Below are 21,468 nucleotides of genomic sequence, written 5' to 3' on the forward strand. Positions count from 1 at the left end.
TATATGTTCATGTAAGGATGGATTGTATAATACAAATGATAGCAATATTGGCACATAATAACTAAAAAAATATGTTAGCATCAATTAAGAGTGCCAGCATGTCATCTTTTTATTCAAAATATATATTGAATCATAAACAAATTTCGGTATTTTTCATACCTCAGACTGACTCGAATAAAAAAAATTGTCCGCATCAACCAAAACTGACTATATTTGCACTTTATTGTTAAATCTTTATAGCTGCATAGTAAATGAGTTATATTTTCATGCAAGAATGGATTGTATAATACAAATGATAGCGATATTGACACATGATGACTAAAAAAAATGTTCGCATCAATTTAGAGTGCTAGCATGTGCTCTTTTTATTCAAAATGTAGAATCGCAAACAAATTTTAGTAGTTTTTATTAACTCAGACTGACTTGAATAACAAAATTATTTGTCCGCATCAACCAAAACTGACCATATATGCACTTTATTGTGTAAATCTTTATAGCACTCTAAATTAGTGCGAACAATGCATTATATTTTCTCATAAAAGAGACTTATATCATGTTCATTTAGTTGTATATTATTCACTGAACATGTGTATATGTCCAAGCTTGTTGTTGTCTTTTGCATTCAATTGAAAAATTATTAGGAAGGAATTTGACTTAAGCTTCATGCATTGTTTAAAACTATACACATTCTATCAGTTCTGGCGATATTTATAGCTTGCATAAGTTGCTATTTTATTATAAAGCGAGTTTATCATAATAAAATGTAAGTAAAATAGTATTTACCTTTTGTGAACAATTGGTTTACATTGAGCTTTCGGTATTTTCGTCTTTGAGTGCATGCATTTATAATCTGAAAATGTATTATACAAAAATCTTTAAAATCAACTAAGGTTTTCATTTTGAATACGTTTGATATCTTTATCGCAATTAGTTTATTTGTGTAGATTGCACGTATTGATTTATTGGTAGATCTTCTACTGTTTATCTTTTTGCTGATGATAACAGTTTTTACCTATGTATCATAGTCTTTGGTGGTGTAACTTGTACTTTAATCTTCATTCAAGTACAATTACTTCACGACTATGTAAATGTTTACGGTTATTGACAAGTACATGACTGCTCATCATATTTGCAGTTGACAGGTTCAACTAGCTATTTATGTTTTCGACAAAAGTACACTTAATAGGAAAATGAAGATTATTAGACCAAAGTCGTTAGTTGAAAGGAATAACTGCTTAAGGAGTCATTGGATAATTTCGTTTATATTCGTTTAGTTATTTTATTGAATTACTGGTCATATCTTGTAATAACGTGTTTTTTTATCTTATGTTCCTAGGCATCTTTGTTTACACCTAAATGTTTCAGAGAGGTTCATATTGCTTTAATTATACCCTTTTTCTTAAATTTTGTATCTGTACTGTATCATTTTTAAATGTGTTTTCCCTCTTTCATCGGTAACGTCCAGAAATCATTTATTTCTATCAAACTATAATGTAAGATTATGGAAAGATGGCCAGTGGATTAACCGATGGTCTAAACATTTTTGAAACATTTCAGGACATCTATTGTGAAGAAAGCATTAACATTACCTGGAGATAGCACATACTGTGAGTTTTTGCATGCCTTCAGATAACAGGAACAATCTTCTTCTGATGGGACACAAAAGCATGGATTTCGAGGTTTCACAAGAAAATTGTAATTTCTTGAATAGTCGCATCTGCAGGTATTGTCTTTATTGCGATTTCCATTACCATAGACAACTTGTCCTTCTTCACTACATCCAGATTTCCGAAAAATACAGTTGGTACTAACATTTGTGTAAAATTTTATTGGCCATGGCTGATAACGTTCATACGAACAAATGTCTGCATCTAAACCTCCACGAAGAACACCTTTTCTACCTATAGCGATAACAAAAAATCCAGATTCCACTGTTAAAAGCTATCATCTCCGAAATTGCTGATGTATGTAGACAGTTAGAAATCTTTCACCATACTTGTCAACATAGCGACAAATAATTTTAAGAAACATTTTATTTCATGTGTATTTAGAATGAGTCTTTTTTTCATTATGAAATTAGATTTGGGTACTAGTAAATAACAGTTTGTTCTCTGAGTGTCTGGGTTATATTTTTAGAGTAATTGTCAGTCAAAGATTGATTCTTTTAGTTCATTGACTAATTTAAGATGTTTAGACCTTGTTGTATCTTCTTTGACATTCAACCAACGCTTATATGTTGTTTCTGTTCATAAATAATAGACATGACATAAAACAATATTTTAATCAATCATTCATGTAATTAAAAGTACGTGACTGCGCACATCTTTACAACTAATATATTTGTTTTATCAATAAAATAACTCTACCTGGCTGTTGAAAATCGAAAATTGTGCAATTTTCTGAATAACCATTAATAAGATCATTCTTCAGACAGAAATACTTCGACGGGTCAGGACAAAGACCTTTTGCTCGAATTGACCATTGTGCTGGTGCTGGACATTTAAATTTGAAAGCCAAACACAAATGAACCTGAAAAAAATATGATAAGCAACGTTCTGTTGATTACATGACATGTTTTAATTTAGAGAAACCTAATTTCCTACGTCTGATATATTAAGATTTCAAAATACATATAATTTGCAAAGATTTCAAATAACCATACTGCATAATAATACGCATTTGAGTCCGATATATCTTATTGTATGAAAAAAATCGAGTAACTTATATTTCTACTTCTAAGTATCTAAAGGATATATCCAACAGGATCTACAGGTCACTAAAAAAAAGAAATTAAAGTCCAACTTGATGAAAATTTTTGTATGAAAAAAAAACCAACATTCTATTGTGTTAATCTTTTTTGGAATGAAAAAGTAAGATTTTTTACAAACGATAATAGGATATTCCTTCTGCAAAACAAGCATTCAAACAAAGAAAGCGTTTAAATACCTATAAACTGTTTTTTTGACAATTTAGCTATGAATACTTTTTCCCGTTGATTCTCTGGGTACATTTATTTGTTCAGTTTAGATTGTCTTTAATGGTTGTTGAATTTTGGCCGGCACACATTGTGTGTCTAATGGACTTTACTCATAAGATTAGTCTCGTTGCGTTCATCATCAAAACAATTTTTTCTATTAAACGACTGCTCATCTGGTCAATAAACTATCTTCCTAAAGCACTATCCATTGAGGATTTATTTAAACTCATTTAATATAATCACTACGACAAATATTCATTCAGTGTCATGTTTTAGTCATTTTTCGTCATATTGAAATCTTGAAGCAGTGTGCTCGGATTGGAATTTCTGCCGATCAGCATAAAACTGATTCGTTGCTTAAGTGATTGTACTTCTTCGTTAAAATTCTATGAATTATTTTAAATAGTCTTGACCTGGTAAGCTGCAAGATGTTATAATGTTTGTTTTTCCAGAAAACAAAACCATATCAACTAAACAGCCAAGACGCACAAGGGACTGTATGTAATGTTTTTTGTATATCACATCATACATGTATGATGTATTCACCGAAATATATACAACTACTTGTTATGTTTGTATTTCATTCTATTTCTTTTCTATCGCTCTCTGTGTCTCTCTCTCCCTGTATGTCTGTCTGTCTGTACCTCTCGTTCTCTCTCTCTTTCTGTCTTTCGTTTTCTTTCTCTTTCTCTCTTTTTCCTAAATCAATTCTTACCATAACCAGTACCCAAATCATCATTGCAATCGTGTACTATTATTTGATGGTAGATACTTAATCTGAAAAAACACAAATACTATTAAAAAATTAAAAAAAAGACAGGCAAAAGACATGCAACTAATAGATGAAAATAAAACTATAATGTCATGGATATGAAAGAAAAAAGATTAAACGACTAATCCAGTATACAAAACTAAAGACTGACCAACACAATCCCCACCTGAAACTGTTATTCCTAATAAGCTGTGGACGTGTAGGCAGATTCTGTTTCATATATATCACCAGTTCATGTCAGTACAAACCCGTTGATACGTCTTATTTGGTAGATCACATAAAAAATCGACAAACGGGCAATAAGTGTAATTGGAAAGAAAGGTGATGTGTCGTAATTTCTGGTAGCAAAGGCCAATTAAAAAAGAGATCTATTGAATCTAGACAAAATGTAAACAGATCTCAGTTAGGCTTGTCCTAGTTCTAACCAAATCATAAAGTCCAAACAAAACTGTGACAAATTTCTGCGGCATCGGATAAAACTGAAATTAAATGATACAATACCTGTTTCATTCTGAACCAGTTCTAACATGTCTAATGTGATTAAATTCTAAAGATAAACACAATCTTGTGAGAGACAGTGTTAAACAGGCATTCTCATGTTAAAGAATAGATACGGCTTTTTTCAATATTTGTAATGTAGTCTTCGTAGATTATTTACCCCATTAAATGCGGAATATCAAATTTATATTGGAATCTTAACTTTGCTCTTTGAATACAGGATAATGGGATAGTGCTGGCTCAATATGAAATCAAACATTTAACATATTTGAATACCTTAAGGAAATGGTCCTTTGTATTTTTTTCTTTCTTTCAGTTTTAACCCTAAGCGCAGTAATTTAGAAAAAAAATGGTTGTAACGGAGTCTTTAAACGTAAAATAAGGTAAATTGTGCTTAACACAACTAACAATGAAATCGCAATGAAAAAATAAAAATAAATTTCTTTTTAAATATGTGAATTTTAATGATTATTTTCTTTTTGTGATTTAAAGAAATGCAGAAATACACCATTCAATTGTCGCAAGTAATCATGATAATTATATACTATTAGATTTTGACAGTTTGTTGTAAATTTCAATTCATATGATTATTACTGGCTACATTTTATCCCACTACGAATTATCTATGAAAAAATCTCCATGATATAGTCTTTTATTCTAAGGTACAGTATTTCTTGCTTAATTTTGCTTATATAAAATGACTAAACTAAACTAAAACCATAAATAATTTACATACACTTTATAAAGTTTTTATTTTCTTTATTTAGTGACTAAACATCAAATAAGATAATGAATTGTCGAAATGCGCATGTGAGGCATGAAAAAATACAGGTAATGTTGATAATGAATACATTTTATACTCGATCAACGAGAAGATGCAATGTTTATTGTATTGGGATTTTCAAACTTATCTAGCACTAGAAATCTAAGGCCGTGTTCACATTGACCTAAATTTGGTGTTGTGTTAGTGTAACTCACACGTAAACTAAACACAATTGCGTTCCCATTGATAAAACTCAATGTTTACATGTAGTTTAAATCATGTTTTACCTACACACAGTCGATAGTCAATGTAGGCCTTGTGTAGGTTAAGTGTACACAAAACTAGGCCTTTAGAACATTAGTTTTATCGTGTATATATTTAAGGAGGAAACTATTTTTGAGTAAAATTGATATTTTTGATAATTATAAGTTGTCTAAATTTTTACAGATTTTTTTTGTTAAAAAAAATTAACGTACTTTATTAATCCCTAATCAAGACTCAAAGCAGCATCATTGCTGAACCCATAAGGCAGCAACCAATTGATTTTCGGGGAGGGGGGCTATTATAGTTGAGTATAAAACATAAAGGCAAGGGGAGTGGGGTGGTGAGCTATGGATTTTGTTTTGGAAACTAAAAAAGTTTCCAGTTTTTGGCCCTGAAAAAAAATTGTTTGTTTCACCCTCATCTGCCACTATATATAATGCTAAAATTGATTTCGACTTGTCACCAAAATTTGTCCTGAAAAAAATCAATAGCTCACGCCCCCTCCCCCTCCACAAAAAATGAAGTAAATAATTGTTGCCTAATTCATTTGAAAAGGTCTTCCCGAATTGACTTGACGTACACAGAAATATTCGCCACTGGTCTTTACTCAAAAAACGATTCACGCATAAATGCATGACTAAAACAGGTGTGAGGTAAATGATATGTTTGTCTAGTATCTCAGATCCATTAAATAACACGTAAAATAAATATAAAGAAACCGCTACCCTATTCCTTTACCAAATACTCCTTGGAGAAGAAATACCATTTGAAACGAACAGAAAAGATAAAAATGTAGTGATCCCTAATATCTCAATCCTTTTTTTTTTCGGCTGTAAGCACGCTGTTGCAGCTAACGTTTTCTAATGCGTTATCGAGACTTCTCTTGTATATTCAAACTACTGCAAATTATAAAAATGGTTTTCTTTAAGTAGCAACCACTTAACTTAAAAAAAGGGGGAGAGTTTTTTTTTTTTATCTGAGTCAGATTTTTTTTCGCGCGTACGTTTTTATTCCTTTTTTTTCGATGCTGGTTATCAAATACTTTTTTTTCTCAATATTTAACTCTATAATGTATGGGGACACTCTTGATTCAGAACATTTTTTTTATCATCTGTATGACCATTTTTTTTTTTATCAAATTGGAGATCGGAATATTTCCATTCCCATCCTCCGCCCCCCTTTTGAAGTCAATTGGTTGTTCCCTTACCGCTAGAAAAAAATTCCAAAAATTTTGAATTCAGTTCTACGTAATGAACATTTAAATGACATATAGTTTACAAGTGGGAACAAATCTTATGTACAGGTAGCTAAACAAGGTGTATAGATGTGAACAAATGTAATGTGAATCCAGTGTACACTACACTAAACTAATTGTAAACATGTTTACTCTACACGGCGTTTGGTGTGAACACGGCCTAAATCATTCTGTTTATGTCACAATCGATAGTGGGACTCAGAATTAAAACACAATTGCTGTTGAAAATACTCTGATTTGTTAGTCTGTACATGATTTATCGTGTCGTTTAGCATTGCTTATAAGGAGGCAGTGTGCTTGTTTACTGTATTATAGTTAGTATTTTAATTCATATTCTCGGATTATAAACTTGAAAATGTATTCGTAAATAACTGGAATATAAAGATTAAACCTTTAATACAGTAAGTATTGTGTTACAATATTTGACTATAAGGTAGTATTGTATATACCAATGATATAAATTTAAGTTTGTAGGATTGTTTTGTCTTATATGCATTATATGATTGACTAGCCACATGAGCGGTTTCGGGAGTATTTTATGATACTTTGTTGCAACTGTCACTATATCATATCTGATCAAAATAGTTATAAAGCCAAACAAGTACAAAGTTGAAGAGTATTAAGCACCAAAACTTCCAAAAAGTTTTGCCAAATACGGCTAAGGTAATCTATTCCTTAGTTTTTCAAAACAAATCAATGCTTTTATAACCGGAAATGACCATATAATTGATATTCATGTCAACATTGAAGTGCTGACTACTGGGCTGTTGATACCCTCGGGGAAGAAACGTCCACCAGCAGTGGCATCGACCCAGTATAGCAAATTAAACTTACACTGGTATCTTGAAGTTCATAATTACCAAAAACAAAAGTTGCAACAGATTACTGTTACAGCGCTTGAAACTAAATATTTCCCAACATAATCATTGAAATATAACTATTTTTTCGATTCTTATATCATAAATACAATGTAAACATTTTTTTGGAATAAAAGAAGTGAAAACGAAATATTATTGTTTTCTGCTATTAAGGGCATTGGATACAGTAACAGTTGAGGTAATGGCGTTGATTTAGATAAATATACAGTTTGTTTTCTAAAGTCCTGTAACTTTGATAAAATATCATTATTTTCAAAGATTTGTTATACAAATCTAGAGTATACTCTTGTAAAGACGTTTCTCTAAATGTTTTTACAAAAATCAGGTTTATCTTTGAAACAAAAACTTAGGTATGTCTATTTAAAAAAAAAATAAGTAAATGTCTAAAATTCGACCTTAATTTCATCTTAATGTAGTTATTTAAGGTATATTTGTTGTTACATATTTGAATTGATTAGGGTAAAGAAAAGCTTATCTGCAAATTTAAGTCAAACATACATCGTGGGATCGAAACTATATCATACGCCCTTAAAAACGTTTGGTTAGGCATAAAATATTCGTGCAAGATCGTCAACATTACGGTTAAAGCGCGTATATGTCATGTACAAAATGCGATTTTGTACAGGTTATAACATTACAACTATTTTGTACATGTATTTATGAGTTGTATACGAAAATACAAGTTATAAGATGTACAAAAGTACTGCGTACATGTTATAACATATATCAAATATTGCTTAAAAATGGTTTTAACTTGTTCAAAATTTGAAAATGAATATATGTTTCCAATATTACAACACATGTCATTAACCTAAATAATAATTCCATAATTTTTTTATTGTCTATCTTGTTAGTGTGTACATCTACTGTTTTCCTTCCTAGAAAGAGGGTGCTTTCTGGGGGTGATATTCTTATGTCAATACTAGCGGAGGTTTGTCTAAATTTCAAATATTAACATCAAGCGTGTACGAAAAAGGGTCCGTTCTTGCCAACAGGTACAAGCTGATGGCTATACAAAAAACAAAACAAATTATTAATTTTCTCTCCCAAGGTGATAACGTTATCATTACAATTCCGTCAATTGATAGGGGTCCTGCCGACGACTATATATAAAAAAGATGGCGGTAAATATAAATGAACATGACGGCTACGTTGGACAAATAAAGATACTAGATACATGTACAGGTTCGTTGCTTTTTGCAAATGTAACTTAAAATGTGTTTGAAGTCATAATGAGTGATATAAGTTTAAAAAAAAAAGTAAAATCACAAAAATACCGAACCCCAAGGAAAGTCCTTAATCAAATGACAAAATCAATTTTCAAACAAATCGAATGAATAGATAACAACTGTCCTATTCCTGACTTGCATGTTCTCATGTAGAAATTGTCGATTAAACCTGGTGTTATAGCTTGCTAAACCTCTTATTTGTATGACAGTCGCATACAATTCCATTATATTGACAAAATAGGGTACAACAGTCAAAGTTGTGTTATAATCTTATACATAGATAGTGCAACTCAAGGTGTTACATATTTCTGTCTTGTAGCAACAAGTAAAGAAAATCATGGTTTTTAAATTATATGAAAATGTACTATGTTATGCATGCTCTTAATAATGCATATTCTTTTGCTGTTGCTTATTGTTCCTTATTATTTAATCAATTTCAAAAATATATTCTGCATTATCTAATTTGACTTTCAAATTGTGTACAGGTTTAAATCATTTTGTAGCAATGTTTTGTACACGTTATAACATGTACGAGGTATTTTTGTACATCTTATAATTTGTATTTCTGCATTGTACAAATGATAACACGTACAAATTTTGTGTACTTGTTGTAACCTGTACAAAATCGCAATTTGTACACGACTGTCACAATATATAAACATGTGACAGAAAAATATATAAAATGCTAAAAAACAAAAAATAATAAATTGGTCATTGCATCAGGAACAGCGTAAAAACTCTGGAATTCAAAATAAAAAGTCAGCGCTTATTTGAAAATTAAAACACCTTATTGGTGTTACCAGAAAAGCCTAGATACCAGTATACATGTTGCTGTCGCAAACATGTTAACATGTGATGTTTGTTAAAAGGCATACATTTTGTACGATACAGTTTCAATCCCATATTGAATTATTTAGAAAATTTGCATAGAAGATATTTTAAACCTAACCAATTCGAATATGTATTAAAAAATATATCTTAATGTGCTGTTGTAAGAGATCAAAGGGGTTGACAATTTAGACATTTACTAAAAATTTCGTTTTTTGACATTTTTATCCTTTTGATAGACACACCTTACTTTTTAACATATACTCACACGCGGATGTTTTTATGAACTTTATGAAAATCTTATTCTCATCAATATGATCTTAATATGTCCAACAGTTCTTTTGAAGTAATTAATTTTTAAAAAAGTTTCAGGATTTCATAAAAAAAACGGCATTTTTTTTGGCGGTATATTTATCAAGTTAAAAAATATCCAATATTGACTTTTGCACTATAATTGGTGCATATAATCTTCATACGTAATAAAGCCTAATGATATTTAAAAATAAGTGGTCCATGTACTTGTTTTCAAATGAAACCAGTTTGAATGATAAAAATCAATCGATAAATGCATCTGTTCCTGATATGTCACAGTTTGACGTCGCAAAAATAACATTTTACATTAGTAACGTCCTTAACTCTCCTGTAGCTGTACAGTGATTTCGAAAATCTAATTTTAAAGAACAATGTTTTGAATAATCATATATTTGAGCACATCGGCGATGTAGTTAGGCAGACTCTTTGTCCGAAAAATATAATTGATTATTTAAATGAATTACAGTTTTTTTTAAAGAGTGTGACAGCATTGTTTCTACAAGTAAATACTTATCCGAAGAAATAGATGTGTAAATGTAAAATGGGAACAGTACAAATATGTCAACATTTCTTGAAAGGGTAAAAGACATCTTTTTTTAAAACTACATTTTACAATATATATCCACGACTACAAGGACAAGTAGAAATGTTCACAATACAAAAAATTAAACCTAGTCATTAAAATAAAACTGAAATATGTATCCAAATGACAATTTTATATCAACATGCAGTAATTAAAAACAGATGGATTAGGTAATTCTTCTATGAATCCGAACATAATTATTGAACAATTTGTAATCAGTCCAGATTTGCAACATGATCGATGTTTCAGTAATGTCAAAAACAAGTATCTGACAACTTGAAATTCATATCAGCGGGTGTGCTTTGCATGCATGAAAGTAGTTTGTGTATGGGTGATGCCAGTAACAATACTCTTGCTTACAAAAACAAATAAATACGTATACGTAATTATTACGAAACGTCACACCAAAGGGTCGACAAGTCGCCGCTAAGGGTTTTATTAAAACAGAACACATACAGATTTTGCAAATCGCAGGCGAAAATCTAAATTCAGTGTACTTAGTACTTTTATAACTTTTGTGAGAATTGTCTACAAACATTGAAATCTGGAGTATACTGATGCCATATATTTAAAAAATCGAGCCGTATATTGTGATATAGAGTCTACAGAAAATATTCCAAGCGAAGATATTACTTATTGCAATAGAAAAACATATCAAATTATATCACATGACATATCACCAGGAGATTTTATCTTTCAATTCTAAAATGTAACTTTTCTGAAATGTTTTGGTAAAAGTGGCACAGTTTTAGCCACAATGGAAATTTGTATAGTTTAAATTAACTGAAAAGCAACTTATATTTGGTAAAAAAAAGAACATATAGAATTTCATCGAATTTGGATTATCTCAGAGAAAATTTAAAGTTTTATAAAAACATTTCGTTAAGATTGAGAAGACCTTGGGCTTTAACTATGTTGAATTAGCATAAATTTATAAACTTAAGTATGAATAGTTTATTTAAAGCTTTGAATGCATAGTAAATTCATTATATATGCATATTTGTTATTCAAATTGTTAGAAATGCTTATATATACTATTTGAAGTCATTGAAACCCAAAGACTCTTGATGAACACTGTTGCTGGCTTATTTTCGTCCTATTGATGATCCAAAAATAAGCCGTACAACCTAAATGTGTTTTTGTTTTGTGACTGCAGCATAAACAAAGCAAGCCAGAAATACAAATACACCTCAATAAAACAAACTATAGTGTATTCTATCCTTACATGTATTATGTACAGAACTATTTAGGACATTTTGAGTCCCCGGGGCGAAATGGAGAAAAATGCTTACCTCTTTGATCATAAAACAAATAATTTAACTTGTAAATGCTATGATTTTATTACTATACAGGTCTTTTGTAAAGTAAACAATGACTTTGCTTGAACAATATGTAAAAAAAACAGATGTAAGCAGTCAATTCATAAAATTTTAAGTGAATGCATACATCAAAGTGATAACGTCATATATACAACTATTTCAAATATGGTTTTGTTTAAACACTTCTAGTTCATATTTGAGCTAAATTTAGTTAAAATGTAGATTTCTGGTAAAATAGGATATTGTTGTGATACGATTTCTTAACTGGTCATTTGATGCAGAAAAAAATTGATGTGGACCGAAGACCATTGCCGAATAGGATATTTTATATAATCTTGAATGTTGTAATGATTACATTGTAATTAATAAACATTACATCATGGTATTTTAAAATGCTTTTAATTTGATATCAGAATAGATTTAAACAGATTCTATACTTTTCTTACCACATAGGGTAACTGACAATCACTTGTTTTCAAAGTCATTAAAAATGGAAACAGGTTTAGAGTATAAAATGTACTGTAAAATAATATATATACTGATTTTTTTAACGCTCTGATTCTGATAAATAAGTAGTGTTGTAAGAAAAGGTGTTTTTAAAGAATTTACTATTTGAATAAATGTTAGGATTGGTAGCATTTTGTACATACAGTTGTTTCTTAACCACGCCTCTATTGGGAGATATATATTTATCATAGATATTCGTTTGTTTACGAGCTGGTTTCTAGGTATGGTCTCCACATGTCATCTCATAAAGACATAAGGGGGTCGAAAGATACCAGAGCGACAGTTAAACTTAAAGATCGAAAATAAACTGACAACGCCATGGCTAAAACATAAAAAGACAAACAGACAAATAAAAGTACACAAAACACAACTTAGAAAAGACTAAGCAACACCAAAAAAACGGAGGTGATCTCAGGTGCTCCGACAGGGTAAGCTGATGCTGCTCCACATGTGGCACCTACATGTTGCTCATGTTATTACAAACCCGGTAAATAGTCTAATTCTTGTGCATGTTACCAGTATAAATGCACAGCGTAGGCGGTGGAATTGAACTATGAGTTAAACATAAAGTGAAGGAAGAGGTAGTGCAGAAAGTTAGTATAAGTTTATACTCTTAGACGTTCCGGGCATGGACCTTTTTAGAATATGCCGCACATCCCTTTGTTTTGACCATTTCAACTTTGCATTCAAGGATATAATTTTTTTGGAACTTTATTGTGCAAGTGGTGCATTTATAGCGGTAAAGAGAGTTCCAAAATGGAAATTGCATTGTCTTTATTTACAGAAATACAACCTAGTTATTTTGCCATAAATTGTTTATACCAGTTCAAAATATAGTTATTTACTATTGGACAGATCATATTCTTTGTTTCGTCACAAACACGTATTTTACACAAAACCACTTCTTGTTCCTGTACGAATCTGATTAATCCTTAAAAGAGATTTGTTTCCAAGAGAATAAGTCTTCTATTCAATGTATGTTGTTACTTTTAGTCGGTTGCAATTGTTATTTTTTTTATGAAAAACAAACAAACCAAAACTGTACTTAAATTTCGTAAGTATCTATCAAAACAATCTGTTCAACAATTTAGTATAGAAATACGAACACTGAGTATCGCAAAAAAGTGTATAATCCTGAAATATTTAGTCATATTATTGAATGATGTTAACTTGCTGCAAAGGGCTGTATATTATTTGTACACTATGGTAAATTAAAAAACGATTTTCTATAACAAGATGACATTCGACATGAAGAAAACTTGAGTCTGTGTGCATTCATAACTGTGGTTTGTGAAACATGTGTTTTCACTTTCATATGATCGCTGATTATGATAATTAACACATAGCGGCACGTTTGAATTTCAAATTGGGTCGACATATTGTCTACTTCATGAAACAAACAGAGAGAGAGAGAGAGAAGGGGGGGGTTAAAATTCACCTATAAAGTACATAGTATATTTCATTAATTGGTTACATGAAAGAGTCTTTTTTTCAGTAAACCCCTATATTAAAAAAAGGGAAAAACATATACATTAAATCAGACAAATCAAATGCATAGTGTATTGTACATCAGTAAATACAATTGCTAATATCTATACTTCGTCCTTCCATTGTCATGTTAACGAGGGGTGTAAGCTAAGTCACAAGATACAATTGTTTGTTCAAAAGATAATAGTCTATTTATACTTTACAGGGCAGTTTAATCTTTTGATATGAATCATTATAGATTATTCAACCAAACATACATATTTCTAGCGACAACGAAGGACATACTGAAGCCTCGATTACTTGTTGGTAAATTGATGAAAATTGATTTCAAAGACAATTATTAAAACCCAAATAGATGCTCAATCAACGCTTTATTTTGAGAATAAACAAAACACGAGTGCAGCTAGGTAGCAATATATGTTTTCGAGTAGAATAACCAATTTCTATAACGTCAGTCATTATTCTTACTGCAGATTGTTTATAGGAATCTACTGACCACTTTGTCAACCTAAGATAACTAATGATAATAATTAATGTTTTAATTCACAATTTTTTTTTCCTTTTCGTTTTTTTTTTAACAATGTATTAATTAGGCACTACATATAATGATCGGGATTTAAATAATGATCAAGAATGATTAGTCTACTAGGTATTTTCTTTAAACTGTTAAATAAGATGTAAACATACTTTTTTTCTCCATGATACCAACTCCACAGTCTGATACATTATGGTTATACATTAAATCAGATAAATCAAATGCATAGTGTGTTGTACATCAGTGAATACAATTGCTAATATCTATACTTCGTCCTTCCATTGTCATGTTAACGAGGGATGTAAGCTAAGTCACAAGATACAATTGTTTGTTCAAAAGATAATAGTCTATTTATACTTTACAGGACAGTTTAATCTTTTGATATGAATCATTATAGATTATTCAACCAAACATACATATTTCTAGCGACAATGAAGGACATACTGAAGCTTCGATTACTTGTTGGTAAATTGATGAAAATTGATTTCAAAGACAATTATTAAAACCCAAATAGATGCTCAATCAACGCTTTATTTTGAGAATAAACAAAACACGAGTGCAGCTAGGTAGCAATATATGTTTTCGAGTAGAATAACCAATTTCTATAACGTCAGTCATTATTCTTACTGCAGATTGTTTATAGGAATCTACTGACCACTTTGTCAACCTAAGATAACTAATGATAATAATTAATGTTTTAATTCACAATCTTTTTTTCCTTTTCGTTTTTTTTTTAACAATGTATTAATTAGGCACTACATATAATGATCGGGATTTAAATAATGATCAAGAATGATTAGTCTACTGGGTATTTTCTTTAAACTGTTAAATAAGATGTAAACATACTTTTTTCTCCATTGATACCAACTCCACAGTCTGATACATTATGGTTATAGTTTAAGTAGCAGAGTGATTCTTATAATCAATTTAGATATTGTTAAAATCGGTTATTTAATTACTATATTTAACACATAAGTTTAATTACATATTTTTGATATTGTATCTTAGTTTAAACTATTTTTGCAAACCTTATTTTTATATATTATAATATTCACTTTATTTTCAAAGTATATTCATTAGGGATTTATTTAAATCGTTGTATTCGATTGGTTGTTATTATTTCGCGGCCACGTTTCTTCTGTTTAGCACATAGTACATTTCCACGGGACGGTAGCCATGACAGTCAATTGTATGTATGTCTGATTATATGGATCACATAGTTTACCTGTAAACCTTATTATTTTGGAAACAACTTATTTATTGAATACTGTAAGTTTACTTCTTTACTAAAAGCGTTAAGGTTCCGCTATAGTCAAATTCCAGTAAAACAAATAGAAGGACAAACACCAATCAACTATTCCAAAAGATTGAAGAAAACAACCTAAAAATTTGGCATACTACTAAAGGTGTTTACAGAATGTCTGTCTGTCTTGGTTTTGATTTATGGATACTTTTAGAGATAGTGTTTGCCTCGATTTTATTTGAAAATGAAATTAAATTCCCAAAAAATACACGGCTTTACCAGAATCACTTTTAAAAATACAATACACATATGCTGTTTATCAGGTTTTCTATTGAAGGCAAGCGGGTCACCTTTTATATTATGCTAATTTTAATATAGCTTGATTTTGCCATTGAGTATCCCTGTTGATGACCTCGCCATTTTGGAAAATCATGCCATGCTACAATTTTGCTTTCATACGAGAGATCAAATAAGAAATAATTATTCTCTTTGGTTGTAAAATATACATATCATATGGAACAATCGACAAGCATTTATTACGTGTACTTTTCGTTTATTGTGGGGGCATGTTTTGGATTTATTCAAATCATTTCTATCTGTTTTCGTCGTTAATGGAAAGTGAAAGTGGAAGTGAAAGTCTTTTACTGAGCTGATCTTTGACCACGAAGATTAACAGACCAATTGTCAAAAGAAATACATATATCTTGTGGTAATGCTTACTCATACTTGTCAATTTAGTTGGATCTTACCAATAATCTATGTTGTGTCAAAGATTACGACCAGATCTGACGACAAAAAAAAATGATTTAACCGCTTTGTCGTGTTAAACATGAGCTATATGTTTTGAAAAAATCATGTTCAAAAACTCTTTAATATTTAATCATCTCATTAATAACATAAACAATAGTTATATATGCAAATAGCTAATAAATATAATTAGTTCAAACCCTATGTTTCCAATAATAAATTATACGGAGGGCCACATGTGGAATCATAGATTTTTCCATACAAAACATCAAAGGGAGATAATTCCAATTGTCTCTACTTGATTTTTGTCATACATTTTATCTTATTCTATCGATCACATAAAAGAGCGTTTAGGCTGAAATACACATTACGACTCATTTATAATGGGAATCAAAACTCACTTATTGATCTATATAATGAAACATCACTGTCTTGTTACAATAAACATGATCAAAATACTACTGATAATGTATGAAGTAAACAACAATGAATTGTTAAGTTTTATGTGAAATACAAGTCATTTTGTATAAATAATATTCTATCAACTATAAAAAAAAAAAGTGCGGATCTCATGTTATCGTCTTTCTTCATTTCATCTTTACTTTGAATAATTGTTTTTTTCTCGAAAATTGACAATCAGGAAAATTGTTAACCCTTCCACAAACGCCTCAATGGCCGTAGGAGTGATATCTCTAAGAAGCCACTTCTCCCAGTTTCTCAGCACTTCAGACAGTCGGGTCACAAACCTGATGACTTTAACCGCATGAAAATTCTAGTGATTGAACAGAACATTCACTGGAGTGATGCCCAGCGACAGGTTCGGGAAAGCTTTTGGATAAAGGAACTTAATGTACATCATCCAAACGGCATCAATAAGAAATACTAACGGTTTTGTTTTTCACTCATTTTTATTGTTAATATACACAGTCACGTATATTGAATTATAGTGTTTTGTTTATATTATGATATTCAGGATTTTGGATTAAAATCAATCGACCAAAACTTACCTGTATTATTACTGATCTATTTTTACACCTTATACATTATGTATCAGTATTGTTAAAACTTGTGACACTTGAAGAAGGCCATTTGTTGAGCCGAAATATTTGTCAACACGATTTAATAACAACATTTTCGTATTATAACATCTTATATCAGTACCGTTGTGCAAATCTTTAGACTGATATAATTTTTTCCTTATCTGCATAGTATCGCCTATTATAGACGATCCGGTACATAGTAAATTTGCTGGTTGGTCGTTTTTATAGACTTGGTACTGACATTAAGGGTCATGAACGATCACTTTTCTGTTAAAATGTTAAGCAGTCATGAAATCAAGAATATGATAACACATGTGACATTCAGCATTACATTTATAAATTTCAACGTCAACTTACACTGGCTGTACCAGTAATGACTTCAATCATGTGTTCACTTGGGTTTTTTTTTTAATACTGATATTAAATATAGTAAAACACTTTTAGCACTTAACAAATTTCGTGAGTCTTTAAACTTTTTCCGAATAGAGTGTTCTATGTTACCATCAATCTTATTTATTTGAATTACAGCTTTCGTAAAAGGTAATATACCAGATTTGTAAAAGAAATAGTTTTAATATTTACAAATGATTTATCTGATTTGAGTAATGACGTGGAAACAATTTTGTAGCGATGGAAACGTATAATGATTTTTTTTTCAAGTTGAATTTTAATTTAAAAGTTTCCTTCTTAGTTTGAAAATCTAACGTCATTTAAATCCTCGACAATGCACTGTTTAACTTGATGCTTCCAGTTCTTTTCTCATTGGAAAGTGAGCACAATATAATCATCTAGACAGAGGCGGATTTAGAGGGCCCCCCCCCTTTTGGGAAAAAAATTGGTTGCTTACATAGGGAATCACTGAAGTGTGACTGGAGCGGCCCCCCTCTTAGGTCAGTCAGTGGGCCCCCACTTATGAAAATTTCTGGATCCGCCACTGCTAGATGGGGACATTGAAACTAAAGATGTCGAGATAATTTTGTTCACATGAATTTCCCTTCAAGGAACAAGGCAATGGTGCCATCAGTGGGACATGAACCACATAAGTACACTCTTTTTTCTTTTCTTTTTTTTTTTTTTGCTTTATTTGGTGTGAGGGTTGTTGCTTAACCGTAGGTCTATTTCTATTATATATATCTATTTCTATTATATATATATATATATATATATATAATAGAAATATACAACTCGTCTAAACATCAACCCAACAATGTTAGATCTGTGAATTTGCTTTCGCAAATTTTTGGTTCTTCCCTCGCCGGGATTCGAACCCATGCTACTGTGATATCGTGACACCAAATCGCCTGCACTGCAGCCGTCCCGCTAGACCACACGACCACCTGGGCTCTCAAAAAAGAGCTTTCGCTGGCCGTGTGTTACCTTTCTTCGTCAGTTATATATATACATATATATTGATAAATGTAGTTTACTTAGAAACGAAAAGGAAAATGTCATAACATATTGCGTACATTAAATGTTCTACAAGAACCATTCATTAACAGCCAATATTCATTGATACATTATATCGGCATTTTACTTTTTGTCAAGTTTTGAAATAAACTAAAGAATTAAAATGAAAATAATAACAAATAAAACATCATACATACGTAGAACATAGTTCTCTACAGAACGTGTCTTCTTTGTCCTCTATATATTTTGTGTATATCTTTTATAATATTTATCAAAAAAAGATTAAATAACTTCGTATTCAAACAGAGATCCGTGATTTAATCAAGACATCGATTTTACGTTCTATTGATTTAAACGTGTATCAAAGGATATGAATTATTTTACAAAGAGGTTAATACAAGAGGTTAGTTACATGTATTATGCGACGCTATGCAGATAAGGTTGTTTTGGCAAATGTACAAAATTATATCCTCGTATTTATTATTAATTAATGTAAATTAGTTCGTATTGGTTTAAAAATAAGATAATATCAATGACATGGCATCTGTAAGTATTATAAGAAAAGTTGTTAGTAGTTGAAATATTTTTTCGCTTGTTATTTTAGAAAAATAAAAATTATTGTTTATCAATTTTTAGGCTTTGGCAATATTATTAACATACTCATGCAATAAACATTTATATAAAAAAAATACACGCTGAATCGATTATAGAAATGGTTACACTTATAATAGAAAATATAAAGACAATAATTAATTTTATTTCATAAATTTTAATTGAGATATTTTAATGTATGAATTCTAAAATGGGACTAATTACATTTTATTTCGATTTAAGCGTGCTCAACGTGGGTAATTATATCAACCTAAATTGTTTATGGTCGAGGCCATATTGGAAGTCATTATTAATAAATCACTTTAATATTTTATCTCCATCTTCATTCAATCGCCTGAGAGGATTTTGAATGATGAAGTTTCTACTTAAAATTACATGTGTCCGCATCTATTTTATGTTGTGCTTCGATGTTAATGAATTTGTAAAGATTACGGTTTTTTTTCTTGATTAGGTCTTTCCACTTTTTTGTGGAAAGACCTATTGGTTTTCTTCTGATTATTATTATTATTATTAGGTCTTTCCACTTTTCTGTGGAAAGACCTATTGTTTTTCTTCTGATTATTATTAAGTCTTTCCACTTTTCTGTGGAAAGACTTATTGTTTTTCTTCTGATTATTATTTTGTTTTTTGTTTTTTTTTCTTCCGCCAAATTTTGTTCTTGCGATAAATGTTTGTTTCGCAATATGTCGCTTAAATATTTCACATATTGTATCGTATAGTTTATGTGCTTTTAAATTTCAACCTGTTAAGCCGAACCATTTTCTTTGTAAGAGTTATCTCCCTATTCACTGTTTATCATCAGAGTGCATCTCCTTCGTAACAAAAAAAGATATCGACAAAATTCTTTTTACAAATTGTTCGTTACATCCTCCGGAATTTTTGGCTAATTTGGATCGAATCGATTCGATGAAATTTTATAGAAGTTATCTACCTTTACGGAATAAATTTGTCGGTATGTTTTTTTAACTCATAAACCTTAAATCATGTAACCCTGGAATGTTTTTATTTGAGTCCCATGGGTCCTAAATTCGAAAATTAGGTCAAGGTCAAAGGTCAAGGTCAAGTTCTCAATTGTGACTTTTGCTTGTTTTTGCATTTTCTCTGACACTTTGAAAGATACATATAAAAGAACATGTGCAAAATGTCTGCTTTATTTTTATGAAGATATGCTGCATTATGTTTGATACAATTAAATGGCATCTTATAGGAGTTGGTGACCCTGAAATTTCTTGATATGAGGTTATTTGATTAAGACTTCAACTAAAATCATTATAAAGGCATTTGACCTTGTACACAAGGTAAGGTGACAAATGACCTTGAAAAATGACAACCAGAAGTGACCTTGAGAAAACCGGAAGTAGCTTTTTTTGCAATTTTTTCATATAAAATTACTCAGAATCCATATATTTTGTCATTTAGATACATAAACTGATAACTGAAAACTAAAAATGACATCCAACAAACCGGAAGTGGCCAATTATCTCCCATTCTACATACAAAAGTACATAGAAACTATATATTTTTGGAATCAGTGTGAAAGAAGCTATCATATGAGACCGGAAATGACATTCATTTCACCAGAAGTAGCATTTTATCTCCCTTACATCACTCAAAAATGTAATTAAACCATTATTTATCGAATTAGTGTGAAGAAACAATCTTTTTATCAAAATTTGTTTGATGTGGAAAGACTTTTAATTGTTCTCTGATAAATATTTGTTTGGCAATATGTCGCTTAGATATTTGGTATATGATATCGAACAGTTTATGTGCTTTTGAAATTTACACTGTGTAACCCAATACTTTTCTTTGTAGGAGTTATCTCCACAAACACTGTTTCCTTGTGTCCACTACTCCTTCGCAACCGTAAAAGATTAAGACAATTTTTTTTTATAGAATTGCTCGTTAAATCCTTCGTATGATTTGTCCTATTTTGACCGAAGCAATACGAACACTCCATATGAGAGTTATTTCCCCATATTAATTTGATATAAGAGATATGCATTTCTATCTTGTAAACCATAAGTGATAGAGACCTAGGGTCTTTTGATTTAAGATCCTTGGTCCAAAAAAATTAAAGTAAGCTCAAGGTTAAAGCTCAAGGTCATATTCAAATTTTTGAATTTGGCTTATTTTCACTTATTCCCAAAAACCGTATGAGATATCAACAATTTTTTTTACTAAATTGTTAGTTGCGACATGTCGTAACAG

General features: G+C 30.4%; 1 protein-coding gene across 1 annotated transcript in view; it reads right to left on the bottom strand.

The window, feature by feature from the left end:
* LOC139503270 (uncharacterized) overlaps positions 1-2,510 on the bottom strand; it is a 101,804-nt gene extending 99,294 nt beyond the window's left edge. Inside the window, exons 1-3 of the mRNA XM_071293030.1 lie at positions 2,367-2,510; positions 1,590-1,901; positions 784-850 (exon numbers count right to left, since the gene is read on the bottom strand). Of these exons, the coding sequence (XP_071149131.1) occupies positions 784-839 (56 nt within the window). The 5' untranslated portion in view covers positions 840-850; positions 1,590-1,901; positions 2,367-2,510. The remainder of the gene's footprint in view (positions 1-783; positions 851-1,589; positions 1,902-2,366) is intronic.
* Positions 2,511-21,468: the final 18,958 nt, after the last annotated feature.

The sequence above is a fragment of the Mytilus edulis genome, chromosome 14, assembly GCF_963676685.1.
Source record: "Mytilus edulis chromosome 14, xbMytEdul2.2, whole genome shotgun sequence".
Classification (NCBI taxonomy): Eukaryota; Metazoa; Mollusca; class Bivalvia; order Mytilida; family Mytilidae; genus Mytilus; species Mytilus edulis.